The 27,902-nt window shown below is 40.4% G+C and overlaps 3 protein-coding genes and 1 long non-coding RNA gene across 6 annotated transcripts in view; 2 read left to right on the plus strand and 2 right to left on the minus strand.

Moving 5' to 3' along the window:
- Window positions 1-10,336, plus strand: fam114a1 (family with sequence similarity 114 member A1). 2 transcript variants are annotated; one of them, XM_034593949.1, is made up of 13 exons: window positions 1-103; window positions 1,986-2,315; window positions 2,925-3,009; window positions 3,147-3,379; window positions 3,885-4,019; window positions 4,141-4,293; window positions 4,374-4,524; window positions 5,697-5,782; window positions 6,533-6,751; window positions 7,012-7,151; window positions 7,235-7,307; window positions 8,005-8,058; window positions 8,940-10,336. In XM_034593949.1, the coding sequence occupies exons 2-13, from the start codon at window positions 1,992-1,994 to the stop codon at window positions 9,063-9,065; spliced, it is 1,779 nt and encodes a 592-aa protein (XP_034449840.1). In that variant the 5' UTR covers window positions 1-103; window positions 1,986-1,991; the 3' UTR covers window positions 9,066-10,336. The 2 variants fall into 2 exon arrangements, with proteins under 2 accessions (XP_034449840.1, XP_034449832.1); XM_034593941.1 differs by having other exon boundaries at window positions 14-103; window positions 4,374-4,563.
- On the minus strand, window positions 7,612-27,847 carry LOC117766699. The gene is made up of 3 exons (XR_004614735.1): window positions 26,955-27,847; window positions 21,898-21,903; window positions 7,612-7,625 (listed from the first exon to the last, which is right to left on the minus strand). It is a non-coding gene; the product is annotated as an uncharacterized LOC117766699 (long non-coding RNA).
- The window catches only part of si:dkey-192k22.2, a 29,292-nt gene continuing 10,881 nt past the window's right edge, over window positions 9,492-27,902 (minus strand). Inside the window, exons 2-11 of one of the 2 annotated variants that reach the window (XM_034593977.1) lie at window positions 17,626-17,741; window positions 16,708-17,007; window positions 15,432-15,728; window positions 14,279-14,389; window positions 14,137-14,187; window positions 13,442-13,477; window positions 13,316-13,342; window positions 13,190-13,222; window positions 13,033-13,080; window positions 9,492-10,472 (exon numbers count right to left, since the gene is read on the minus strand). In XM_034593977.1, coding sequence (XP_034449868.1) covers window positions 10,384-10,472; window positions 13,033-13,080; window positions 13,190-13,222; window positions 13,316-13,342; window positions 13,442-13,477; window positions 14,137-14,187; window positions 14,279-14,389; window positions 15,432-15,728; window positions 16,708-17,007; window positions 17,626-17,713 — 1,080 coding nt within the window. In that variant the 5' untranslated portion in view covers window positions 17,714-17,741 and the 3' untranslated portion in view covers window positions 9,492-10,383. Of the gene's footprint in view, window positions 10,473-12,300; window positions 12,358-12,985; window positions 13,081-13,189; window positions 13,223-13,315; window positions 13,343-13,441; window positions 13,478-14,136; window positions 14,188-14,278; window positions 14,390-15,431; window positions 15,729-16,707; window positions 17,008-17,625; window positions 17,949-27,902 lie in introns of those variants that run through there. The other variant, XM_034593980.1, reaches the window with a different exon arrangement.
- The window catches only part of klhl5 (kelch-like family member 5), a 44,252-nt gene continuing 37,972 nt past the window's right edge, over window positions 21,623-27,902 (plus strand). Inside the window, exon 1 of the mRNA XM_034593894.1 lies at window positions 21,623-21,670. The gene's annotated coding sequence lies outside the window, so the exon portion shown is untranslated. The remainder of the gene's footprint in view (window positions 21,671-27,902) is intronic.

A 27,902-nucleotide genomic window follows, 5' to 3' on the forward strand; every position in this document is an offset into this window, starting at 1 on the left:
TGGGGCAGGGAGTCCTCTTGTCGGCCGTGTGCTCTTCGGCGCGGTCGTCCAGCGGCCTGCCGACGTGGCGGCGGAAGAAGATCAGCTGTGCGGCATCGAACTGGTGAGCTGCACCTTCACTTTCATACAAACTAACATCTGACTTCACTGGTTTACTGCATTTATTTCTACTGCAGCAGCGGCAACACGCGAGTCTGCGGCCGAGCTCCAGACCAAGTTTCCACGAACTCGCCGCAGTGTTGAACGTGTTGTTTGTTTTGTGTAACAGTGACAACACAGAACTGCGGAGAACAGTCCGATTGTCACATGGCTCAGAATAAGAACAGAGGTCTTTGTTGATGTGTTGTGTACATTGTCCCTCGTGTTGTTGTGTTGTTGTGTTGTTGTGTTGTTGTGTTGTTTGTGTAAATGTTGTTTAAAGAAGCTGAGGAGGCTTTGACACAACGTGGATGTTGATGACAAACGTGACAATATTAAGTTAAAAGGTTTTACGACACAGACGTGTTGATCATCACACACCGCCATGTCAGTTAATACATTACCTTTTATTTAAGTGTCATTGTTATTGATCCAGATCCAAAGAAAATGTCACATCATACTTAATTTAACTTGTTTTCCATGACGTCTCCTTTTATGGACATTTGTTTATTTGTATTGTTGTGAACACGTTTTGTTTACCATCTCATTTATGAATACAATTAGTTTGAGATAAACAATTTGCCTCAAACAAACTCAACAGTGACAGAAAACAGGAGGATGACAGTTATCAATAGGGAGGCGTGCACAGCAAATGGCCGCTGGATGGCGATATCTAACATGAACGATACCACTTTTTTGTTTTTATTTCTGTGACTCAGTTCCCACATCACATTCAAGATGTAAAACTCATTTTTGAAATGTTTGTCTCATTAATCTCACTTAACATGCAAAATGTATGAAAGGGTCTGCGATAAGGAAACGCATCGACTCTATCAGAGCGTCGCAGTGTTGGACATGTAAAACAGTGAATTTGAATCATATTTGCACTTTAAAATAACACAGTCATGCTTAAATAATGCTGTCAAAGCGATTGTAGGTCATCGCAGGAGTTTACTGTTTCTGTTCTATACACAGGGTTAGGATTAAAATATAGAGAGAGCTAAAGTTGTATGGTAATGACAGAAAGTATAAAACTGAAAAAAACCAAAACTAAATCTGTAAATCAGCTTCTGTGAACCACAACAAACAGAAACTAAACAAGAAACGGCCAGAATGAAAGGATATATTTTGTAGTGGCGGTGACATAAATGACAGTTGTGTTGCAATGGTGGTCACCTGAGTTTGAAGTAGGGCAAATGTTTGCAAACACACTGAACTGATTCTCTCCTTATTTGAACTTTGTGCTGATTTCAGGGGTCTTCAGTCTAAAGCATGTGATTCAGTGCTTTTTCTGTTTTTATCTTCAGACAGCAGTCGTGTCATTGTTTTTAAAAGTTTTGCACAATTAAATAAGAGCTAATAGTCAGTTTATGGATCAAATAATTGAAAGTAAAAAGGGCCATCGTTCTTATTCCAGTGTCTCCAGTGTGAGAATCTGAGGTGTTTTTTTTGTAACTGAAAATCAGTGGATTTTGTGATAATCGGACCAAACAAGGCAACTAAACTCAGACTTTTAATATTTTGTAATATTTTTTCAGACAAATCAGCGGACGCACAATGAAGGTTATAAAAAATGCAAAATACTGTAATGCTTTTGGTAATTATCCTACATCTGAAGATTAGTCACATTTACAACTTTAAAACATCTATTTACACTTACAACTTATAAACATACTTACAGTTATGTTATGTTATAAACCCAGTATGTGTTGAACATGTGTGTTATGTTTACATGTTTGTAAGCAGTATTTGTTTTTGGCTGCAGGATACATTGATACATAAAGAAGCACAGAGCAGCACCTTCTCAACTAAAAACCACAACAACCAAAACATCTCTCCTCTTCCAGATCACCATGTCCCAGGCTGCCCCCTCTGACGTGGACCCCTCAGCAGACACTACCGGGCCACCGGTCCAACCCCCCCTCGCCCAACCAGACTCCTGTCAGGATGTCCCTGCAGCCCTCACACCGCCCTCGGCCCCCCCGCAGCCTCCTGAGAGTATCAACCTCACACAGTCCCCTGAGGAGATGACCACGGAGGATGCTGCCACCAGGCCCGACTCTTCAGAGGATCTGACTGATCAGCCAATGGAGTGTGCCTCTGAGGGTCAGCTGATCGTATGTGATCAGCCAGTGAGCCTGGAGCCAGAGTCGGAGGCTGCAGAGGAGGATGTGGAGGTTTGTGGCACCAGTTTCTCCACCTGTTTTGATAATATTTTCTTTAATTTCACTGTTATTGTGAACTATTTTGATTATTGATTAAGAATTAAATGATATTGTAAGTGTAAATGTCGAAAATATTTAATTTCAGTTGATCAACTAAAGGGTCTATATGAATAATCTTGGTATCTATATAAAGTTAACACTTGTGAGATTTGTGCAGAGGTGTAAGCATCAGTATGGATGTTATTGGGTCAGAGTAAATGAAGATGGAACACATTGTAAATTAAAGATTTCATGTGTCCATAAATAAGTATGTGACAGTTTATATTCTGTATGAAATCAAGCAGTTGTAGTGCAAAATCACAATCCACAACAATCCACTGCAAATCTGAACATTATCAAATTTATTCTAGTAAAGTGAAACAGGAAAACGTTATTGGGGAAGATAGGGAATTGTATTTGTCTTTTGTCTCTATTTTCTGTAATTTAATAGACAAAATGTTTTATCAATGAACAGAATAATATTTTCAGCTTGAATGTGATTCAACGTTTGATGCTAGTAACTCCAGCGCCTCTGCAGCTCCTTCTGGTCATTTTACATTTCGAGTGTGTTTTTGTGTGCAGAGGTCAATGCAGGACACAGAGAAAGCTTGGGGAGGATGGGGTTCATGGGGGAAATCTCTTCTGAGCAGCGCCTCCTCCTCTGTGGGTACGTCTCCTCTTCTTATATCTGCTCCTCCTTCTCATATCTCCTCACACTTTCTTCTTTTCTTTCTTGCAGATGAAACTTTACACCTGCTCTCTCCCCGTCACTGTGACTCTTTAACTGTGTGTGTCTGTGTGCAGGTCAGAGTCTGAGCTCCGTTAAGGTGAAGGCGGGAGAGGCCCTGCGTCTCCACAGGCCCTCAGTGGGAGAGGAGGCGAGAGAAGAGGAGGAGGAGAGAGCAGAGGTGAAGAGAGAGGGAGGAGGAGAGAGTGCAGAGGCTGACTCGTCCACCTCTGTGGAGTCTTCTTCCCCGACTGCAGCAGCTTCTAGCAGAGGGGTTTTCTCCTCAATCACACATGCTGTGCAGAACACAGTGAGTGAACACACACACACACACAAGCTACAAAACCAGGAGACAAAAAATACATTGAAAATGATCTGGATTTTTATTTGTCTGATGTCAGATTTTTTTCATCCACATCCACAAATTATTCTTTGAGAAATCACGAAAATATGGACAAACGCCCTATTAACTCACAATGTTAAAGAAGGTGTTCAAACTCACACTTTGCCGTTCACTATATGCTAAATAAGTTGTTCTTATATGGAAATAGAGAATGAATAAACAAGGTAGTGATTGGATTTGACATCAGCAGAGTGGATTTCAATAGCTGTAAAATCTCTTTTTTCCTTATTATCTAATCAACTTGAGTATGCAAGCAAACATTTTTTATTTGTCATTTCGATTTTTTTAATAATTCCGAAGTTTCTCGTTAATTTCATTTGCTTTTACTGCTGAGAACGGTATCCCATAGTAAATGTATGAATTCTGATAAATTGGGTTTGTGTGCATGTCCTTTTATTTGTGTCTCTTTCAGGGCAAGTCAGTGATCAGTGGAGGTCTGGATGCTTTGGAGTTCATCGGGAAAAAGACGATGAATGTTCTGGCTGAGAGCGACCCAGGTTTCAAAAAGACCAAGACCCTGATGCAAAAAACGGTGTCACTGAGTCAGGTACAGAAACATTCACACACTCCCAGCTCACATGGATTCTCATAAAACCATCAGATGAATCAGACGTCCTGTAGTTTCAGTGCTGCAGTGATATGTTTCAGTTTTATTGTGCTTGTTGCAGATGTTGAAGGAGGCCAAGGAGAAGGAGCGGGCACGTCTGGATAACCACCCAATCAGTGCTCCCACAGCCCACTATGGGATTCTGTTTGACGACTACCAGGGCCTGTCACACCTCGAGGCCCTGGAGATTCTGTCCAATGAGAGCGAGACCAAGGTGAGGCACGAGCCTGAGGAACTTATCAGAAACAGTTCTTTCTATATGGTGTTTATAAAGTTACACACATCCGCTCTTAGGTTCAAGCGTTCCTGTCCTCCCTGGTGGAAGAGGAGCAGGACGAGGTGAAGAAGGAGCTGATTCTAATCAAGGATATTTTCATCAAACGAGAGGAGGAGGACGAGGAGGGGGATGAAGAAGGAAAAGAAGGAGAACAGACGAAGGATAACGGTGATCTAAGTTCCCAATTACACTGTTCTACCCCCCTGTGTGAGTGACCCAGACCAAACAACCAGACCTGGTGGAGGTAGAGGTGGTCCCTGAACACTGACCCAGGATCAGTGGACCTTATTCCCATTTTCAGTTTGAACACCTGCAGACACTGAACTTTCACTTTGGTTGAATTTGTCTTTTGGTTCAGTATCAAGTGTCAAGTTCCCTTTTATGGCTTATTATGGTTTTAACCTGACACAAGCTACATTAAGTCACATCCTCCTTTCTGCACCTTGCATAACCAGTGATATAGAATCAGATTGGAGTAAAATAAATACATAAAAAAGAATAAAATACAATGATAGTATGACCTTGTAAACAGCTTAGTTAAAGGCACTTTAGCAGATCCAACCCTCTTCATTGCACTCTCTAATTTGGATTGTCCACCTCCACAGCAAAGTCAAAATAAGGCTGATGAGAGTCATGCAGTCAGCATGATCCCCATCCAAGGCATTTTGCATTTTGTTCCTGATTCCATATATACTGAAGAAAATGTTCCACCAAAGTGAAACCTCGAGTGGATACTTTGTGTCACCAGCCACTTTACAGTTGAAAAGCTGTATGTAAACTTTTACTGTGTGACAGGGGCCTGAGGCGTTGTCACAGCAGTGCAGAGTTCAAGGCCGACAGCTCTCCTTTTACCTGGAGGCTCTCACACACTGTCTGATCCAGTGTCGGTGTTCAGGGGCCAATGACACATCACGTCACCGATGTAAAATATAACCTAAATAATCGATGTGATCGAGACATGAAAACCTGCATGTGTGCAGAACCCGATGAGCTCTGATTCAGATGCAGCTTTTTGCTTTGATTGAGCATGAAAATAAGAATGAGAGGTTCTTCAAATCTCTGCTGTTTGCTGCAGGCACAGAGAAACATCATCTTCATCAACTCAGCATGGGGGTAATCAAAGCTTCACTGGCATGTGGTAGATAAGTGTTTTCATTTGACACTTTATGTATCAAAGGCTTTAACGTGTCTGTGTGTGTGTGTGTGTGTGTGTGTGTGTGTGTGTGTGTGTGTGTGTGTGTGTGTGTGTGTGTGTGTGTGTGTGTGTGTGTGTGTGTGTGTGTGTGTGTGTGTGTGTGTGTGTGTGTGTGTGTGTGTGTGTGTGTGTGTGTTTCTTCCAGCTGCTGATGGTGAAGAGTTTGTGAGTGTTCTCACTGAGCTGCTGTTTGAGCTTCATGTTGCTGCCACGCCAGACAAACTCAACAAGGTTCCCACACACGCGCACGCGCACACACACACACACACACACACACACACACACACGCACGCACACCAAAAGTCAAACCAAAGAGTCTTAATCACTACAGTTGATTACTGGCAGCAGTATAGGTCATAAATCCCGCCTCCTCCATGTTAGTGGACTTCGACCAAACTACTAAAATCAAAGTGCACAGCAAATGCATTCAAAGATGGGTTCTGTCATGTTAGGTAAAATCATACTGTTTGCCAGAAAAGGATTAACCTGCTTGAGCTTCAGTGCAAATACATAAAAATGGAAATACACGCCCTTCTTCAGAGCACCATTCAATGTTCTATATTCACATATTGATTCTGATGGACTAACTTATTTAAAATGATAAATTTATTAATTGATTGAAACGCGCTAGAAGTCATTTTTCAGTCAACTAATATAATATAGTCATTTACAAACAGTACAGCACAAAATGTCATTACAAAGTAACTCATGTCATAGTTAGTGACCTTTTATCAGAGCACATAATCTTTATTTAAGATAAGAAACACACACACACACACACACACACACACACACACACACACACACACACACAGAGCTGCAGTCTTAGCAGTAATATAAAAGTTACCACCTCTGAAGTCCAAATTCACTTATATAGAGACCACATTAGCATATAATCGTGGATATGCATATAATTAGCATACATCAGGATGACAAACTCCCACCATGCAGTGCTGATGGGTGGTAATTATGCATCTCCAGGCTCGGATGAGGGCCCACGATTGGGTGAGTGAGGTGGAACAACCTGTCACTACGGAGACAGTTGGCAGGGAAACGCAGGACCAGCAGGGAGGAGAGGCCACATCTGTAGGGAATGAAAAGGAGGAGAAGGAGGAAAGTGGAGAGGAGCAGGGGGAGCCGATGAAGGGAGGAGAGGAAAAGGAGAAGAAGGAGAAAGAGAACGACTCCAGATCTGTAGAGGTGAGGTCAAATCAACACTGTGACTTTTTATTCCATTTTTCTACTGTGAACACACTCTTCTCCTGCTGTCACATATAGTGACATAGCATCGTGTCACATACTGATTGTGTGTGTGTGTGTGTGTGTGTGTGTGTGTGTGTGTGTGTGTGTGTGTGTGTGTGTGTGTGTGTGTGTGTGTGTGTGTGTGTGTGTGTGTGTGTGTGTGTGTGTGTGTGTGTGTGTGTGTGTGTGTGTTCCTTCCTTCATGGCCCTCTCTGCAGACTGTCTACCTGTCATCAGTAGGCAGTTTGGCTGAAGTGACAGCTCGCAGTATCGAGCAGCTCCACAAGGTGGCAGAGCTCATCCTCCACGGTCAAGAGTTGGAGAAACCAGCCAGAGACCAGGCCCACATCCTCACCAGGTTTGTGTGTGTGTGTTCAAATATGCATGTGTATGTGGAGCCGCACAGAGAAAGGAGTTTTGCTAATATCTTATTTATTGCAGGTTGACATGTGCCATGTGTAAGGAGGTGGAGTGTTTGGCCAAGAAGTTCTCTGATACGCTGCTTCTTGTCGGGGTAGGTGACAGTGACTGTGTCAAAGGACAGGGCTGCTGTTGTTCTCTTTTTTCTTACTCTAAACAAATCTCCGGAAATTTGACCAACCAACAAATTGTTAGTCAGCCTTTAGGATACATACGACCATGACTCACAGGTCGTAGCACCTGGCAGAACAATACTTTAGCAAGAGTTGTTTGTTTGGGATTTTTCCATTAGCAAAAACTGAACATTTCCCAAAGAATGTAGCAATCATCTATTTTACAGTTTTCATTCTCACCCTCCACCTCCTGATTTAACAGTGCAGATGAAGCACGGCTCCGTATTTCTCCATGTCTGCTAAATCATGTCCCCTTTTGAGTATTTTATTTAAATATATAACTATACCTCCCTCACAAACTCTGAAATAGGACATGTTTTACTCACTCTTTAAAACACTGCAGAAAACTGTGAAATGCAAGTCAGCTCCTCCCGCCAAATTGGTTTTCACTTTTCATACTACTTACCTCAGTAAGTTGTGATGCAGCGACAGCAGACTATTTCATAGGAATAAAGGAAAATGTTGAAATGTAGAGAAACACATTCTCCTCCATCCTCAGCAAGATGCAGCTGAGGAAAATGTCACTCAGTCGAACAACGTGGCTCATTAATGTGTTTTGGAGAATAATGGAGGAATGTTTGTCTTGGTAATTTTTTCTGTTTTCTGTCTTTCTCTCAGGGCCAGAGGAAAGCAGAGGAGCTGAACCCACTGGCAGACAGTGTTCTGTTAGAGGTGAGACACACTGATTGTGTTACTCAAATAATCCTAATTAAAACCAGTTTGTGCTGAATGAAATGAATGATGTAGCAGTTGGAAATGTTTTGATGATAATTTTGGCTGGTTGGATAATTGACCACGTTTGATTTGTCAAGTCAAATTTATTGTCCCATCTGAGGGAAGTTGTGTTGCAACCCAGCATTAAAAAACACACACACAAACCATAATTAATACAACATTAAAATACAAATACACAACAGATGGCAGGGACCAGAAAACACAGTATGATACTATAAAGGATCAATACATGAGTCCAGTGGGCAAGAAAACGTGCACCAGTGGCACAAAGTGAATTATGCACAAGATGTGTGAAGGCAAATTAATAAATTAAGAAAAGAAATCAATACAACAACTGGAAATATTATGATAAATTCACTTTCATTTAATGTTTAAATGTTTTCTTTCTTCTTTTAAATACATTCATAACCAGTATACTCTATTTTAATACGGTATACTATGTTTTGTATGATATACTATACTAGTTATGATATATTTTGTTTCTCTATTTTTTATATATATTTCATGTTATGTACAGTATGTTCTCATGCTGTTTATATGTTTCAGCGGGCTTTGGGCATTTTTCTGCTTATGTGAATATGTTTCTATTGTAGCCACCGTCCAGTTCACAACATGTTGAGTTTATTTATATATAAACTCTAAAATAATTTCAACTGCAAATACGTGTTTGACTGTTTTCCATTTTTTAAATATCGACCAATTCTTAAAAATGTTAAATAATGCTTTTTCATGGTGTAGTCATGAGAAATGATGATGATGATGATGACGACGATGATGGTGATGAATATTAATATTTATGGTGGGTTTCCTGTCTGCAGGGCTCCAACAGTACCAACTACATCCAGAATGCATTTCAGCTGCTGCTTCCCGTCCTGCAGATCTCCCACATCCAGAGCCAACACTGCCAACCCACCACAGAACCAGCGGCACAGACAGAGCACTAACCACTACACACACACACACACACACGCACGTGCCACCTGACCACCCGCTTGTCTTAATATATCTGTTGTTGTACAGTGAGGTAAAGAGACTATTCCAGATTAAGTGCTTATATCTATATTAATGGCCGCAGCAACAGGCAGAAGATGTTGTTTATATGCAGAATATAATCTTGAAGATGAACTGATACATGTAGGAATGTGTGTTTCCTCCACCTCGTATCTCTGAATGTTACTTTGCTTTGAGGAACCAAACGATGTTCGGAGCTGAGCCTCACTCTGTCGAATACAGAACCAAAAACCTAACTGATTGTGTTGAAGGGATTCTACATTAATGTATATTAAGCATTGTTTGCACTCCTTATGGTCCATTGATATTATAACAGAAACCGTTTTGAATAACACTAGTCAAATGTCTGTTTTTCGGAAGTGTTTTCATCGGATTTGAGACTAATGGTCAGTATTAGCGATGATACGTCTCAGTTTTTGCTCAGTTTTTTGTTAAATTATATGAAGCGACACCTTAAACGTCTCTCTCATTCAGTTTGATACGAAAGAAAACGCCTATCTTCATATTTTGAATTAGAAAACATTCAGTTCTCCTTCACTGAAGACGTAGTGAAGCTGAAATCATCTCTAATTTTGTTAACTTGTGCTGCTACACTGAAAACACTATTCTGACATTTTGGGGAAAAACAAACAAGTGTATTTTCCACCTCGAAAAATTTGCATCAGCCAAAACATGTTTGTGTCTTTTAATTTTCTCTGGCCCCTCTTGAACAAAGGCTTTTAATATAATATTGTTCAAATCTATAAATTCATACACTAATTGATCCACAGAGGGAAAAGCTTTTTTTCCTTCTCTCGACTTTGACCACCTGAGAAGTTTAATGGCGAGGTGCTCACAGTGCATCTGTTTTTTAATACCCACTGTTAAATTGACTGTTAGCTCCCAGCCTGTATTTAATTAGACCTCTGTAAAATAAAATAACCTTTCCCCCTTTTTACATCTCCGAGATTTATTGATACAGGCAAGAAAAGCTGCTCAGATTAAGCAAAGAAAATATTAGTCAGGCTCTGTCATAATATTTTGGCTCAGCGCTGCTTCTGCCTCAGAATATGAAATGATTTGTAATGTGAGCTGGAAAATCTGTGGGAGCCAAGTCATTTATTCAACTGTGGACAGTTTGCTAATGTGTTCAGCCTGCCCTCTAATGGAACGCCCTAAGACTGTTAGAGGATGAGATGTAGAAAATAAATATGTTTTAATCATCTTCATGCGTTTCACATGTTTTTATTTTCGAACACAATGGCTTATTTTTCACTTGAAGTCGGTTTCAATGCTCCTCTCCTGCTGCTGCCCCTCTGTGGTGGAGGAGATGGATGGATGAACACGATGATGCAGATTTGCTAAAGACACACAGACGGGAAAAGATAATTAACACACTGGAGTTAGATATTGTTGAAGTGGGACCAGGATGAGGTTTATCGTAACTCGCTGCTAAACATACATTAAACTGCTGGTCACAATAAATTACTCCAGACTGTAACCATGCTGTTAAAACACTGAATATTAAGTATACACTACCGTTCAAAAGTTTGGGGTCACTTAGAAATTTCCTTCTTTTTCAAAGAAAAGCACTGTTTTTCTCAATGAAGATAACATTAAATTAATCAGAAATACACTCTATACATTGTTAATGTGGTAAATGACTATTCTAGGTGGAAACGTCTGGTTTTTAATGAAATATCTACATAGGTATATAGAGGCCCATTCCCAGCAACTATCACTCCAGTGTTCTAATGGTACATTGTGTTTGCTAATCGCCTTAGAAGACTAATGGATGATTAGAAAACCCTTGAAAACCCTTGTGCAATTATGTTAGCACAGCTGAAAACTGTTTTGCTGGTGAGAGAAGCTATAAAACTGGCCTTCCTTTGAGCTAGTTGAGTATCTGGAGCATCACATTTGTGGGTTCGATTATACTCTCAAAATGGCCAGAAAAAGAGAACTTTCATGTGAAACTCGCCAGTCTATTCTTGTTCTTAGAAATGAAGGCTATTCTATGCGAGAAATTGCGAAGAAACTGAAAATTTCCTACAACGGTGTGTACTACTCCCTTCAGAGAACAGCACAAACGGGCTCTAACCAGAGTAGAAAGAGAAGTGGGAGGCCCCGGTGCACAACTCAGCAAGAAGACAAGTATATTAGAGTCTCTAGTTTGAGAAATAGACGCCTCACAGTTCCTCAACTGGCAGCTTCTTTAAATGGTACCTGCAAAACGCCAGTGTCAACGTCTACAGTGAAGAGGCGACTCCGGGATGCTGGCCTTCGAGGCAGAGTGGCAAAGAAAAAGCCATATCTGAGACTGGCCAATAAAAAGAAAAAATTGATATGGGCAAAAGAACACAGACATTGGACAGAGGAAGATTGGAAAAAAGTGTTATGGACAGACGAATCAAAGTTTGAGGTGTTTGGATCACACAGAAGAACATTTGTGAGACGCAGAACAGGTGAAAAGATGCTGGAAGAGTGCCTGACGCCATCTGTCAAGCATGGTGGAGGTAATGTGATGGTCTGGGGCTGCTTTGGTGCTGGTAAAGTGGGAGATTTGTACAAGGTAAAAGGGATTTTAAATAAGGAAGGCTATCACTCCGTTTTGCAACGCCATGCCATACCCTGTGGACAGCGCTTGATTGGAGCCAATTTCCTCCTACAACAGGACAATGACCCAAAGCACACCTCCACATTATGCAAGAACTATTTAGGGAAGAAGCAGGCAGCTGGTATGCTGTCTGTAATGGAGTGGCCAGCGCAGTCACCAGATCTCAACCCCATTGAGCTGTTGTGGGAGCAGCTTGACCGTATGGTACGCAAGAAGTGCCCATCAAGCCAATCCAACTTGTGGGAGGTGCTTCAGGAAGCGTGGGGTGAAATCTCTACAGATTACCTCAACAAATTAACAGCTAGAATGCCAAAGGTCTGCAATGCTGTAATTGCTGCAAATGGAGCATTCTTTGACGAAAGCAAAGTTTGAAGAACAAAATTAATATTTCAAATAAAAATCATTATTTCTAACCTTGTCAATGTCATGACTATATTTTCTATTCATTTTGCAACTCATTTGATAAATAAAAGTGTGAGTTTTCATGGAAAACACGAAATTGTCTGGGTGACCCCAAACTTTTGAACGGTAGTGTAATTTACAGTAAAACAGGGATCAGATACACATTTACTCAAGTTAATTTTAAACTCCTACTCCACAAAATTTCTCAGTTAAAATGTAACTTATTCCTGTTAGTTTATTTAGTTCTAGTAACTTAGTTGCATATTTAAAATATTACTAAATATGATAAACTAATAAAGTACAACACATTTGTATAGATTGAGCAGCAGTTATTAAAGTTGTTAAAAGTAGTCTCACACACTGATTCATAAATGATTATATATAATGTAGCTTACAGTATATTATCCTGAAATTAGCTAATCTTCATAATGAATATGTTTATGTTTTTACTGAGCACTAGGACCAATCAGGAAGAGGGCGGGGTCTATAAAAAGGGGCAGGGCTCTCACCTGAGTTTGCTTCCTGTTTGGAGGAGACAGGAGCTGAGGTGAGCACGTTTGGTGTTTTTTTCTGTTAGGCTCCTTTTAAACATCTTATTAAGCCGTAGAGCCAAGAACTGTTGCACTAACATGCTCATTATATCAACTAAAATTGTAATATTTCTAATTTTAGATCCTACATGACTGGCCCCACATTATTTTTCGAATCATGTTTGTAACTTAGCATTTTGCTTCTGAGGTGTATTAGTACTACTCGTACTTGTTTCCGATCCTTGAGTAAAAAATGGAAGTACTTCCTCAACACTGGAACGTTCTTTTCATTGTGTTCCTAAATGGACACAAAAAACACACACTCCCATTTTGCCCCTTTAGCCTTTATGGTAGTTGAAGTCGTGAGTTTACCAGTATAGCAGCTGTTCACATTTCCATCCGACAGAGTTTCTATGTCTTCTGAAAAAAATGTACATGAAAACTATTAACACACACTCTCACAGATATAATTTCATGTGCATGTTAAATGATTAATTTGTCCGAGTTTGAAATGTGTGGGACTCTCTACCTTGAGACTGGGCTTCTTTTATGGGTGACAGCTCTGTCCAGTAGGAAAAAAAAGTATAAGCAAAGGACTGGAACAACAGTTTTATCAAGTGATTTCCAAAGTATATTAACACATTAAAGAACTGACCTGACCAATGCCGCGAGCCACAGAAGTCTGAACATGTTGGACAATAACAGGTCGTTAGGATCTGTTCCCACTCAGTGTTTATGGATCATTATCGTGCAATTTAACATAAAAAGTTATGTTGGTTACCTTCAGGAGTTAAGTCTTCTGTGTGATCCTCTTCATCTAATCAAACAAATACAGTAGATCAGACATCATTATTATACATCATTTTAACAGCCGTACTTTCATCACCTGTTTCCTCTTAATTTTGAGAGAACGTAACACAATTGTGATCTAATGATTCTGTTCTCAGAAACGGGCTCAGAGGTGCATTTCACAACCCGACACCTGTTGTAAAATACAACTGCAAAATCCTGCTCATCTTCATAATTGTCTTTTGAGATCTTGTCTGCATGAAGAAAAGTGGGCTGATGGTATCTCAGCTCTAACCCAGTGATACATGACTCCTCTATGCAATCAGGAATATGGTTTAGACTGCATGCACTGAATGGTTCGGTTTATTACAGAAGCCAACACACTCATAAACTGCTGCAGTAGAAGATATTCAAATTCATGTTTGGATATAATTAGGGTTTATGGTGCAGGATTTTATTTGTTATAATTTGCATTTTCATTGTTTTAAGTGTGTGAATGGATTTTTGATGTGCTTTTGTGTTTGCCTCAAATTGAATAAGAATGTGTTTTGAGTACAATTGAGAAAGAGAAGTGAGAGGGTGTGGCTTTCATAAGATTTGTCCACTGTTAAAAAGAGGAAATAAAGAAAACTGTGAAATATAAAGTTGTATTTCAGGCGTGATCCCGTGACACAGATTTGAATTTACCGTCCAACTGCTGACCAGTGAAGTCGTAAACCGGACGCACTGTGGGCTTTTCTGTCAAAGAGAATAAACATCTTCAGGTCAACTTCCAAAGATCAAACCTAACCCAAAGAGAGCATGTAGCGTGTGTACGTCTGTGTCTTACTGCGTGAGCGTTTCCTCAGGTAGAGCTCTCCAAGCACCGATGTAACTACAGCCAGGAGCAGCACACACAGAAGAGCCAAGCAGAGCACCCTGAACATGCACCGCCTCTCAGCTGCAGGACACAGAGGGAGGAGAACACATGGATTTTAGATACTGCAACAGCTGTTTTCAGCACAGATTTTTATAATAAGTACATATTTCAAATTATATGATCATTTGATGTCATAAAAACAAAACAAAAATCATCATTATCCAGAGATCAAGATCACCTTAAGGATTCTTTACCAAAAATTCTGCCTTTACTGAGACAGAAAGAGAGAGGTTCATGCAACATGGGGCGCCCAGTCTGGGAATCAAACCATGGATATTATATTCATTTTGGAATAACAATCTTAACAATTGAGCCATATATTATTATCAGTCATTTATTATGTTATTTTAAATATTTGTTTTTTTATGCCCGCAAAGCCAAGGATATTCATTTGTAATCATATAACATGAAGAAGTTCCTCACACCAGGAAATATGTTTGTTTTGCTTAAAAATAAGGCTTTAACAATCCACCGGTTATGTGAATCATTAATGAATAAATCAAGTATTTGTTTCAGGGCTGGTGTTCTTGACAACTGACAGATTCTGCTGGAGAGAACAAAACTGTGTGAAGGAAGTAAAGTGTTCAGAAAGCTGGAAACAGACAGAAGTAAAGAATAGGTTCTCACAAAGTAGAGGAGGAGAGGAAATGGAGTGTATGGAAAAGTGCGTGGGATGGTGCAGAAAAAAAAACTAAGTTAAATGTGTTTCCAGCTTCCATTATGCACTCTGGAAAATATGAATTGTGGGTTTAAACGGTGCAGGAGACTGGAGCCAAAATCAATACAGCCTTGGAGATGCAGTAGGTTAAGAGGAACTGCAACTTTCGGAAAGTGTGACTGATCATCCAGAGACTAAACCGTAGATTTGAGAGAAATTTGCTCTATTGAAGGAAAAAAAACGACTCCACTGTGACTGAGAGAGGAGACGTCTTTGAATGAGATTGAATCGGTTTCACCTAAATGAAAACTGAGTGGTTGGTGTCCTCGTCTCTTATTGTCTCTTCTCCAGGCTGAAGCTGCACTGACCACATGGGCAACAAAGAGGCTGATTCCTGACACCAACCTTTCCCTGTCCGTTTCCATGGCAGCCTTCCCTCAGCTGTTGCAGTCGAAACGGTTTGATTGGCGAGCCAAAGGAGACAGCGGGTTTGATTGGTCGACTCGGCGGCGGGCAGGACACCAGGGAGACAGCAGTAAAATGCCCCCTGTCCTTTATCACCCTTCCCCTCATCCGTCTCCTCCTCCTCCTCCTCAGGTGGGTGGAGGTCCAAGGAGCTGTGGTTGTTGTGGCCGTACAAGGTGAGATTCAGGGTCTCTGCTTCGCCCAGCTGGAGCTCCACTGACACTTTCAGTTGTACAGCTGTAGACAGCAAATTAAATGTTTTAGTGTACAGGGTAATGATAAAATACTAGAGTAGAGTACCTGTAGAGTACCTGTATGTTCAAATTTGTATTAATCACTGGGGTTATTCATTTTTTTAGATTAGATTCAACTTTATTTTCATTGCACATAGTAAAAGTACAATGAAATGCAGTTTTACATCTAACCAGAAAGTGCAAGTAGTAGATGCTGATGAGGTAATATTCACAAAAACTGGGGAGACATCATCTTCACACGCAATCTTGAAGCAATATCTGTTTTTATTATTATTTGATTATGGTAAAGTTACAAAAAATTATAGCTAAATATGAGTTTCCTAAATGAAATATTTACTATTTATATAGTAATGTCTTTATATTATTATTGTTATTATTATTATCCTTATTATTGTTATTATTTGTAGTAGTATTAGGATATCTGAAAAAGTACTTGGTTCCCCTCCTAAAAGCAACTAACTCACAGAATGAAATTCCCCCTGTTTCCTGTACCTCTTCACGTGTACTAATAGGTGCCTCATCGGTGTTTTCCTGGTCACACGTATGTACCGTAGACTCTTTATAAAGATGGATGACACGTCTCCACTTCCACCCACTATCCAGACATGAAGCCAAAATATCCAGTTTCCAATTTTAAATCAGTCTCAGCTGTCATGATGATCCCTCTGTTATTATAGCATCAAATAACTAATCACAACCAAACTTACCAGAAAAGTTAACCCTTGAACAAACAACAATGTGATAACAACTGCCTAAATAACCAATCTTTGAGAGAAATTGATTTAACGTTCACTTTGACTTTTTAGTTTGGTCCGGGTCCCATCTGCTTATATGGGGGAGGCAGGGTTTAATGACCAAGACTGCAGCCAGCCAACAGGGGGCGATCAAGATGTATTGGCTTCACATTTTGGGGCCCTGTCATGTACCACAGAAAACAGCTTTAATGCTAAGCTGTGCACTACCTGAGGATGAGATGTTGCTGTGTAACTCTGCCATGTCCAAGTCGGTCCGACACATGAACCAGCTGTTCTCTGAATCACCGCTGCCTCTCCCGGAGTCTGGTCCAGGATCTGTCGTGTTGCTGGGTTTCTCCTGTGTGCAGGCCTGCTCCCACCTTTCCACCTCTGCACTCTGAGAGGGGTCACACATTCCCCCGCTCTTGTTTTTTTCAGCATCCTCCATCTTCCCATTCTCCCCCCTCTTCAGCTGATTCCCTCGCTCACAGCGTCGGTAGGGCAGACAGAGGAAGGTAACTTTTGATACTGAAAACCAAAAGAGAATTCGAAACAGTTTCTCAGAGGGTGCAGGCTTTAACTTGGAGGTAAAAGAAAAAGTCAAAAATCTGAAAAGGGAACTCGAAATTGGGCGTCGATGCATCCAGTTTATATTTTATCTGACGGAGCGTGACAGACGGGGGAAAGCAGAGAAGGAGAGACAAAAAGAGAACCCACTGAAGGCAAACACGTGTACGAGCAAAACGACTACAGCGTGTTGCTCTCAGAAAGAGAACAAGCTTTTCAAGGCTGCACAACACAGGCACGTTTTCAAAGCTGCTGTCAGTGTAGTAGAGAGCTATATTTGGGTCTGATTTTTATCTCTGAAAGAGAAAAACAGACGGACAGGGGTTGAATCGGAGCGAGTCTGCAAGAAGAGAAAGAAACACGACAAAGTGACTCCAAAAAATAAGGTTTACTCCTTTTAAGGGCCGTCTTTGAAGAATAGGTGAAAAAAAACTGTTCTTCCGCTTTAATTTAATAAATAATAAATACCTAAAAGAAGGTTGAGAGCTGAGGAGGAAACATTGACATTTATTTGAAAAACGCACAGGTTCACACAGGCAGTGGATGAACCTCCATGTTTAACTGTCCACGACGACCCACCTCTGTGTAACGAGAAGAATTCTGGGAGGCAGATGATGAAGGCGAGGATCACGAGGATGAGGATTTTAGTAAGTGTTGTCCTCGTCATGGTCGCACCATAAGATCACACACACACACACCCGCACACACATTTCCTCACAACACAGGCATGACCTCTGGCTCGTGGTATCTGGTTCCTTCTCTTTACAGAAAGCATTTACTCAAACACTCGGTCAGTGTCCATCAGAGGAGCCAACGCTGGAGTTTAAGAAGCTCTGAGAATATTGCTTGTAATTCACGTAGAGGCAGGCGACAACGCAGCGACACACGTTGACACGAGTCAAAACAAGTCAGTACTTCACTTCCTATTACACTTCCTGTCATTTTCTCAGAGAGGGTGAGAAATGGAGAGTTGCAGAGACAGCAAAGAGTTTCTGTCAGCAAGTGGAAATGTGTTTGTGTCTGTTCGGGCGTTTGCAGACAGGAGATTGTGTGTGAGTTGCCGATCCTTTCGTCAGAACATACTTTATTTAGGCTACAACACAAACACAGATGATCATGTGTTGTTTAGGTTTGGACTCTTACTGTAAAAAGGGATACGATTATGTCTTTAGAGAGAAATAAAGGGATGTTTTTTTTAAATAACTACTTAATAAAAAGAGGAAAGTTATGATCATGTGTGGTTAATTTTTGTATTGTAGGGTTAGGATTAGTTATATTGTACATGTATCTCATAATAATGAGAAATATTTACAATGACTTTGTATGTCTTACTTAAATTTTCTTATAATCATGAGATGCTAAATATTCAACATGACACACTAAGATATGATGATTGCACAATTTTTTGTTATAATTGATACTAAGTCATAACTTTCTATTGTTATTTTGACATGTTATTTTTCAATTGTTATTACTTTGTATCTCATAAATATGAGATTATAATTTAGATCAAATAAAAAACCTCATGATTTAATAATCAGTTATTTGTACTATATCATACATTTGAGAAACTTTATCATAATTATGTGGTACTACAGCAACTCTTACATATCAGATACTACATTTTAAGTATGGAGGTATAATCCATAATTATTTTTTACAGTGTAAGACATAGGAATTATATCTTATATATATTAAGATATTTAAATCATAGATATCAGATTCTAAGTCAAAATCACAAATGGGATTTTGTGGTACATAGTCATAATTATGAAATATGTCCAAACAATAATTTTGAGTGTCAGATAAGTTCTAATTAAAAGGTAGTAATTAGGAGGAATAAACATATGATGAATACAGTGGTTTGTATTTGTCCTTCCACTGACCTTAGCCTCACTCCTTTATTTAACATCACCTGTTGGAGAGACGTTCTTCTTTTCTACTCCCCTCATAAAAAAACAATATGTATTTGTCCTTTCTACCATCTGACTTGAACTCTGTTGGGTGTTTAGAGCAGCTCAGATTTTATGGTTGGGTTCCTGAGAGCCACTTATCTTGGCAGGTCTGACGGACACACACACACACACACACACTTCACATTTGGAGGCGCCGACAAACATACATACACAAACACAGTGATGAGCACGGCTGCCAGGTGGAGCCTTATCTCCACTCCACAGCGGCTGTCCTCTCTCAGGGCTCAGTCGGCGGCTTATAAAAGAGATGGAAGCAGCCAAAGCTAAAAATAAATAAATAAATGAATAAAATACAAAAATCCCTTTCTGTGCGTCAAATCTAGCTGCTCGACACTTTTCCGAATATCTGGCTGTAATGTTTTTTATCACCGTAGTGCCTGTGATTGCCGACAGAGTTGTGACATATGAAGTACTGTAGCTGTGAACTTGTATGACTCCACACTGTTAAGATCAGATTGAGTTCTTAACTGTGGGACTGAAGGTTAAGACTGAGTTAGAGATAATATTAGAATTAGGTTTAGGTTTAGGTCATGGTGAAGCATTTAGTTTTGATGGTTAAGATAAGGGTAAGGGGCCAGGAAATGCATTATGCCAATGAGTGTCCTCAGTAAGAAGATGTACAAACGTGTGTGTGTGTGTGTGTGTGTGTGTGTGTGTGTGTGTGTGTGTGTGTGTGTGTGTGTGTGTGTGTGTGTGTGTGTGTGTGACCTTGTTTTTGTATCCCAGTGGACTACACACTAAATCTTTATACTTTATACTGCTGTGGGGACAAAATTGCGTTCCACACGAGAGGAGACCGTTTTCAGTGCTTCTTGGGGGTTAAGACCAGTATTAAGGGGTAAGGTAGAGGTAGAAACTGTGTCTGTCAGTCAGTGTTTACCCTGCTGAAGTGTCCTTGAGCAAGACACTAGTCACATTTTTGATAATTTCCTGAAAATTGATTTGAGCCACTAATAATTATTCAGTATTCAGTCGTTAATTATAGGAATTATAGGAAACCAAGCTTGCAGTCAGATGCACAAGATAAAGACAACATGGCAGGTCAGCACTTTACAAAATAAACTACATGAATACAAAAGTACAGATATGTTCGTAAAAATGTCTCCTATGACAACATCCAGTGCAACACAACAACACCACAATCTTGGTCCACTGGCATTACTAACATTATAAGATAACATAATTCAGTAGGTTTATTTCCCAGGTAACTGGAGAGATTCACTGCTCGATTCACAAATAAGGTACAAATTGTGTTAATGATGGTTTCAGACCAGAGGTTATACATTTTTTTCCATGTACCTACAGTACAAATAGATGCTGTAGGATTTACACCACATACGTTTCATTTTTTATTGAGGATAATTCTCGATGTCTCATCTTCTGTGAGGATTTTTTTGCATGTAAATCAAACTGACTGTTTCCACATTTGCATGATTTTACCATACAGAGTGAAACTGGGTTTTCCACATTTTTCAGGGGACGAGTTGGAAAACCCTCCAGGATCTTTAAAGTCTCCTTGAAACCTGATTAGAAAACCACAGGTACGGACTCTCCTCTGTTGGGTTTTTGTGTGCCTGACGTGTGACCAGTAAAATGCTGAGGGGAACTATAACACACCGGCCTCAACAGGGGGATTAAACCTCCTTTTAGTGCCGCACAGCATGACTCCAGGTTAAGATGTCTCTTCTCTGCCATGTTGTCAGTTTGCCAGAATCTAATAAATCCTGACTGTGTGACGAGGGAGCAGCAGCAGATGGACAGGGGAGATGTAAATTTGAGACCTGGCTAAAGATGCTAAAGAAGGGGAGTCTAAGAGGAGAGAAAGGTGTTGAAACACTCATGAGTCTGAATGTTACTCTCTCTGGTTTAGTGCTTTTTGCAGCAGCAGCAGGGACCAAGTGTGTCGATGTTCAGTTTATCTGCCTTTTACAGAACAACATATAATGAACAGATTTCTACTTTAAAATTCAGTGTGCACGATGACATCTTTTATGTAACACAACCACCAGGGTCCGATTTCCCCTTGAACAACACTGATCCTGCAGAGTCTCATTAAAGGAAACGTTTCGAGTGACAGTAGATGAGAAGATCAACACCACTCTGACCATTAAATATGAAGTAACAGCCAGTAACCAGTTAGTTTACCTAACCAGCTCCTCTAAAGATCATGATAAGAGGTGACCAGGCCTTTGTGGTGGCTCAGATCCCAGAAACATTTAAATCGTTGCTTAAGACCCACTTCTTCTCACTGGCTTTTTAATTCGAGTTGAGTTTAAGACCGTGAATTCATCTGCTATTGTGCGATATTTAAATTCTTAGGAATTCATAACGTGTTAAGGTTTTCAGCACTTTGGTCAACTGGGGTAGCTGTAAAAGTGCTATATAAAATCTTGGTTTGTTGATCCGTAATATCCAAAGTAAAACCATGTTCGCACTTTGGCTGTTGTCCTTATTAAACAATAAGATATACAGTAATAATTATTGAGGGTTGAGATATGCTCATATGTAGATTTTAATTACATTCCCCCAAAATGTCAAAATCCTGAGCAGATCATGAAATCCATTGAGCACATTTCTTTTTTATTTCAGTGACTCCACGACCTTTACTTCAGACAGCCTCAGCCTACTGAACCTCGCCAATAGAGAAGGTAAGAACAGAAAACACATTGACATTCCTGGGCTGTAATGAACTCTGCGGCCTCCAGGGACCACTGCTGGAGCGTCAGACATTTAGTCTCATTTCAGTCAAATATCCGCTTTGAAGTTTTGTCAAAGCTTCAGACCATTTTGATCGCTTGACTCCATCAAACAGGTGATTTGTTAAGTAGTAAAGTGCCTTGTAGCTTCATCTAATCTGACACAAACTATCAGTCACAACTAACTGTCACATCGATCACTTTTACTGCTGCAGACAGAGGCTCTAATGATGAACTCGACAGGGCTGTGCAAATGCTGACTGTGTGTGTGTGTATGTGTGGGTGTGTGTGTGTATGGGTACTTGTACAGATATATTTGTGAGGACCCTTTTGACCAAACAACCTACAGAGTGAGGACATTTTGGCCGATCCTCACTTTTTGACGCACTTTCAATGGGCTGTTTGAGGGTTAAGACTTGGTTTTGGGGTTGGGGTTGGGGTTAGGGTAAGGGTTGGGGTAAGGGTCATGGTGAAGCATTTAGTTTTGATGGTTAAGATAAGGGTAAGGGGCCAGGAAATGCATTATGCCAATGAGTGTCCTCAGTAAGATAGATGTACAAACGTGTGTGTGTGTGTGTGTGAAGACTTCATCAGCACTTAACTTTACTCCAGCACTTAGTCGTTTGCTGAACATTAACTGTCAGACGCTCCGACAATCTGAAATGTCGCCGCTGACAGAGATCATTTGAGAGATTGTGTATGCAGGTTATTTCTGGAGCTCTGCATTACTGCAGAATTGGATGCAGACAGTTTAGAGATTTGAATGCAAGAGTGTGATGAGATTAGGGGTTTATAGGTACGAGAGAGGATGTTTAAGAACAGGCCACGCTCTTGCGGGCTCAGTGCAGGTTATGGTTGTATTTCAGGAATTAGATGTTGTATATTTGATCCTCCCATCGTGTCCCTGCTGTGGTATGAACCTAATCCCTGGATCTGCTTTAAGTGGATATATTGTCAGATCGGCTGAGGATTCGATAGATACAGAGATTTGAAATTCCTTTTTATTCCCTTTTTTTTAAATATTTTTTGAGTCTGTGTTGAGAAATTAGGTCAGGCAGATTTGCTTTGAGTTTTATTGTCTTTACGCCCAAATGTCAAAGTTGAAAGTCTGAAAAGGAGAAAAGATCAAAAGGGGATTTGAAAAGGAACTTCAGTTTGAACATCAGCCCCCGTTTGGTGTTTGTAGTCATCTGATATGTATGTAGCACGGCGCTCACCTCGCTCATGACGTCGTTTTAGCTGCAGCAGCCTTGATAGAGGCCAAAAACAGAGCTCAAAGAAAGCACGTTTTTTACATGGGTGAAGTGAATAATAGTAACGTTGCTCCCTGTCTGTTTGGATGTTTACATCAGCAGCTCACAGACACGTTCTCCATATCAGAGGATGGTGATATGTCCATGTTGTGTTGCTTCTGCCAAAGAGAGTCAGTACTTGCAGGTTTTATTTTCTCCTTTCTAAACATTTAGTGTTGAAATATGTTTAAATGGAGCTCATTGTTTCCTCATTCACTGGTCTGACTAGTTTGAAGTGATTTCGAAAAACAAATGGGAGATGAATAGAGGGGGGGGGGGGGGTGAGGGATGAGTGGTGAGCATGTTTTTCCATTAAAAACAGGAGGAGGAGAGGGGAGAGCATGGGTGATTTAGCGCTGTGTCAGCAGCGAGGCGTCGACTGGCTCTCCAGAGACGAAGCCACTGTGAAGTTTTATGATTCTTTATGGAGAAATTACGTTGTTTCACAAGACATTATCATTATGAGCAAACCTTTAAAGGTGCTGGAGGTTTCCAGTCTGAGCCTCCTCGTGGCTCTCATCTGCCTGTCTTGTTTCTCAGCACTTTGCGATGTCTGTTTGTGCTCTGAATACATCATGTGTCCTTGTCGAGCTCGCTTCTCCTCCTCTTGCTGCCTCTCTCCGCAGGGCAAGGTTTTTAGCCACATTTTATCTTTTTAGTGTGTGTGAATGTGTCTGGGTGGGAGGGACTCACACTCTCACACTCTCACACTCTTACACCCTCACAAACTCACACTCTAAAGTGGGTTAAAGACGGGGGAATTTACAGGAAGCTCCGAGCCATCACGGTGCTGCATCTCTTCTGTATTCCCTCCCTCCCACTCTCCTCTCCTCTCCTCTCCTCTAACCTTCAATGGTGAGAAAATGCCATGTCAATAAATGCTTTTTAACATGGGCAAAAATCAATAGGCCCCGATTGCACCTTTCTTCGAGCGTGTCTCTATCAAACAAGTGAGTTCCTCTGGCTCTGTGGTTTCTGAGATGTCGCTGGGTGGAAAAAGCTGTTCTTTAAAGCAGAATTTTGCTTTCACATCTTTTGTAGTGAGGCTAGAAATGAAAATCTACTTGCAGCCCTTGAAATCCCGTTCATGTTGATGTGACTTAACATTAACACTTTGCACTCTCAGGTGCTTTATTGGTCGCAACTCACACCATCAACTTTTATCGTCCTAGAAGGGAAATCATGCCTGAGGGCGGGGTTGCAATAAAAATGCACAATAAAAATTTATCATGAAAACAATAAAAACACAATAAAAAGACACTAACATAAAAGCCCAATAAAATGCATGGTAAATAGACTCAATATATATCCACATTAGACCAGACAGTCGATCTCTCCTTGCAAAAGTCAAATATCTTTACGCTCTATATGAGTGTAATATTTCCACTTCATATCTGAGATATATAGAATAAGTAAAAGAAACGCAGCCTTTTTATTCCAAACACAGAGTGGAAGGAAATAAACACTGCTCCAGTTAGACAGTTTTTTCCTTCCATTTTCACTCGTAATGGATCATAATTACTCATTGTCGTTATCAGTGTAACGTGAATAAAACTTTAATACATTACCTCATTTGTAAACATGATCTGTGCGTCAGGTACGATTTTCAGCGGCAATGGTGGTGAAGACAACTCCTGTGATCCCACGCTGCTTCACTATACGTCATCAAATGTTATAACCTATTGAGTTTTTATAGATATAGGATGTTTTGCCTGAAATTTTTTGACCACTTCTTATCACATGATAATAAGACTGAAATTACACTTGGGAGTTTTTATTCCTTGTTCTATCTTGACTTCTCCACCCTGTCAACAACATTTTCAGTTAACGTGGAAGCTGTGGTTGCTTTTAGCAGTGAAGAAGCCGTTTCTACATCATTTCCTGTCTGTTGTAATCGAGGTTACCAGGTAGCAGTGTCGCCTTGGTGACTAGGGAGGTGACATCGGGCCATGATCTTCCGAAGTCCAGTCTGGCGGGGGATTTTTGTTAGTTTCCTGTCATCTCTCTAATGAAGACATAAAACCATCTGAAACGTAAAAAGGGTATGAAATGATCTACATATTGTTAAAGTTTAGGTTTACACTAATTGATAAAATAATGTTCAATGATTCCTAAGTTTGTCTAATTTATTAGATACAGTAAAAACTTGATATGACTTGACTATGATATGCTGCAGTACATTCATTTCCTTGAACATGTAGCTATATGACTTCACTGTCTCATATTTTCCTTCAAAGTATTTCTGTTCCATCGAGGTTTGTTCCTCTTCAGCAGGAAATGAGTCATTGGTTGTAGGTTAAGTGGGTAAAAATGATGCACAAGGTATTTGTCTCCTTACCCCATGGATTTAAAGAGGAAGCTATAGTTATATATTGTTAGAGTTATATATTATAGTTATATACATTGTCTGCACCATGATGATCCTGCTATTTATAGACATCACTTGACAATGAGAACAATATCAACTGTTCTCGTCACACCGTGTTTTTTGCTCAGGCTGTAGAATGAGAATAAATCTCACACACATACAGAGGTTCTCATGCATGAGAGCAAATCTTATTTTTGTATTTTATTTTAGGTATAATGATATTCATGAGTTTTCCAGAGAAGAAACAAGCAGGATGTTTTGGGAGACGATGACTGGTAGACGTCTCTGTGACAGTAGCTTTTCATGAATTTGGTGTGCGACTTTTGTGCTCCAGATACAAGAAATATCCATCATTCAGTGGAAGCAGGTCAATTCTGCAGCGTTGATTGTAAGCGTTTAAAGCGTGGATAATTATAATCATACATCAGTGAGAACATTCAATCCATTACGGTTTAATTAACATTTTATCACCGATCTCCAGACTCTGCACTGACGCAAACACACACACACACACACATTAAATGCTCTCCTCGGTGATCGGATGATTTCATTCATTCTCTCACCCTCTCAATAAACCAGATGCATGCTAAAAGGTCCCTCGTGCTAAAATATGAACTACTGAGGACCAGTTATGGGTTGATAAGCTGCATCGTCAGCATCCTCTAAGTGCCCCCCTCCAGTAATTATCCCACCTACCGCTGATTAATGCTTAGCCACTGTGTCCAACAAGGCCTCCTGCCTGTTCCTCCACTCATTTGCATTGTTAACACAACCTCCGTCCACTAATTTTCATTCTAAACCTGTTTCATCCTGCCATGTTCTTTTTATCCAGCAGGAACTTACTTTGGGCTGTTTGAATGCAAACGGCCCATCCACAGCTTAAAGGGTTTTAAATAAAAGTAACTTGCGCAGGGGAATTAATGGAAGAAACCACCCTGGAATACTCCAATCTGACCAGGACTCTTTCTAACTTTACACTCGCAGCGACTGATTCGATTTAAAGATTCAGGAAACTCTGGCAAAACAAATATATCAGGGAAGACTGCAAGCCTTCAAAAGATTCCCCAATGCACTTTATATATGTGTTTTTATGTTGTGTGTTTGTTTTTATGTCCTGTTGTCTTACAGGGCCTTCCTCTGCATCCTCTGCTGCTTCTGTTTCCTCTTAAATCAGAAAGCAACCTCCATGCAATAACCCTGCCACTAACACATCGACTGCACCTAAAAGTTATATATGATATAGTTTACACATGAATAAATGGACAGAAGCATGACATCATTATCATTATCTATCTAATCATGCTGTATGTACATATCTACATGCGTGTATTAAACATAACCACCCACTTCATGTATATTAAGTTACATTACTCAGTTTTCACCCCTGCCCATTTGTTTGTTTGTTCATATGTTGGCAAACAAGATAAACACCAAAACAACTGATCTACTTCTTTAACATTGTGAGATTTTTCAACATTGTCACAGTTTTCTGAGGGAATAACTCATGTCAGGCACATTTAGGGAACTGATATCTATGAGTGTGTGAAGTTGGTGCAGCTTGATTGAGTGGATGTACAGTCCCTGACAAAAGTCTTGTCGCTTGGGTACAAGTTGACCTTAAGTGCCCCTCAAATATATTTGTAATCAATTTTCTTTTACAAGAAATGGCTAATTTCAATCCCAACAGCTTTTGAAATAATGTTTTGGTGCCAAACGAAACTGCTGAAAAGCATTCTAACGTTCACAGCTTGGTAAAGCCCACTGAGTCAGTTTTTGCAAAGACAAAAGTCTTGTCGCCTTGTCATATGATGCACCCAATCCTAGATTACAGCCTCACCTGTGATCAATAATTGATCAATCAATTAGTGGGTGTGTATAAAAAGAACCCCAGCACACCAGACCTTCACATCAACTGCAACTTGACCTCTGACAACATGCCTAAGATTCACCCTGAGACCAAAGCGTTGATTATCAAGAGGCTGAAGACCAGATCCACTGCTGAGGTGGCTGACACCTTCAATGTGTCTCAGCGTCAAGTACAAAGAATAAGAAAAAGATTTGAAGAGACTGGAGATGTTTTTGACAAGCCCAGGTCCGGCAGACCCCGCAAGACAACTGCTCGGGAGGACCGTTTGTTGGCTCGAAAATCCAAGGCCAGCCCCTTTTCCACTGCAGCAGAGCTCCACCAGGCCTGGTCACCTCAAGTCCCCGTGTCAACCAGGACAGTTTGTAGAATTCTGTCTCGAAATGGCCTCCATGGTCGAATCAGTGCCCAGAAACCAGCACTAAACAAAAGGTAATTAAAAAAACGTGTGGCATTTGCCAAGGCCCATAGCCTGCTAAAAGGATGGACGCTGGAAAAGTGGCAGAAGGTGGATTTCTCAGATGAATCTTCGGTTGAATTACATCACAGCCGCCGCAAATATTGCAGGAGACCTACTGGAGCCCGCATGGATCCGAGATTCACCCAGAAAACAGTTAAGTTTGGTGGCGGAAAAATCATGGTCTGGGGTTACATCCAGTA

Source organism: Hippoglossus hippoglossus, chromosome 1 (genome assembly GCF_009819705.1).
Source record: "Hippoglossus hippoglossus isolate fHipHip1 chromosome 1, fHipHip1.pri, whole genome shotgun sequence".
In the NCBI taxonomy this organism is placed as follows: Eukaryota; Metazoa; Chordata; class Actinopteri; order Pleuronectiformes; family Pleuronectidae; genus Hippoglossus; species Hippoglossus hippoglossus.

What these genes read in the sequence shown, in the direction of transcription:
- fam114a1 (XM_034593941.1), top strand. Translation starts at nt 1,992, where the DNA reads ATGTCCCAGGCTGCCCCCTCTGACGTGGACCCCTCAGCAGACACTACC. An exon ending in AAACGGTGTCACTGAGTCAG is followed by an intron (nt 4,020 to 4,140) that starts GTACAGAAACAT and finishes TGCTTGTTGCAG; the next exon opens with ATGTTGAAGGAGGCCAAGGA. An exon ending in ACGACTCCAGATCTGTAGAG is followed by an intron (nt 6,752 to 7,011) that starts GTGAGGTCAAAT and finishes CCCTCTCTGCAG; the next exon opens with ACTGTCTACCTGTCATCAGT.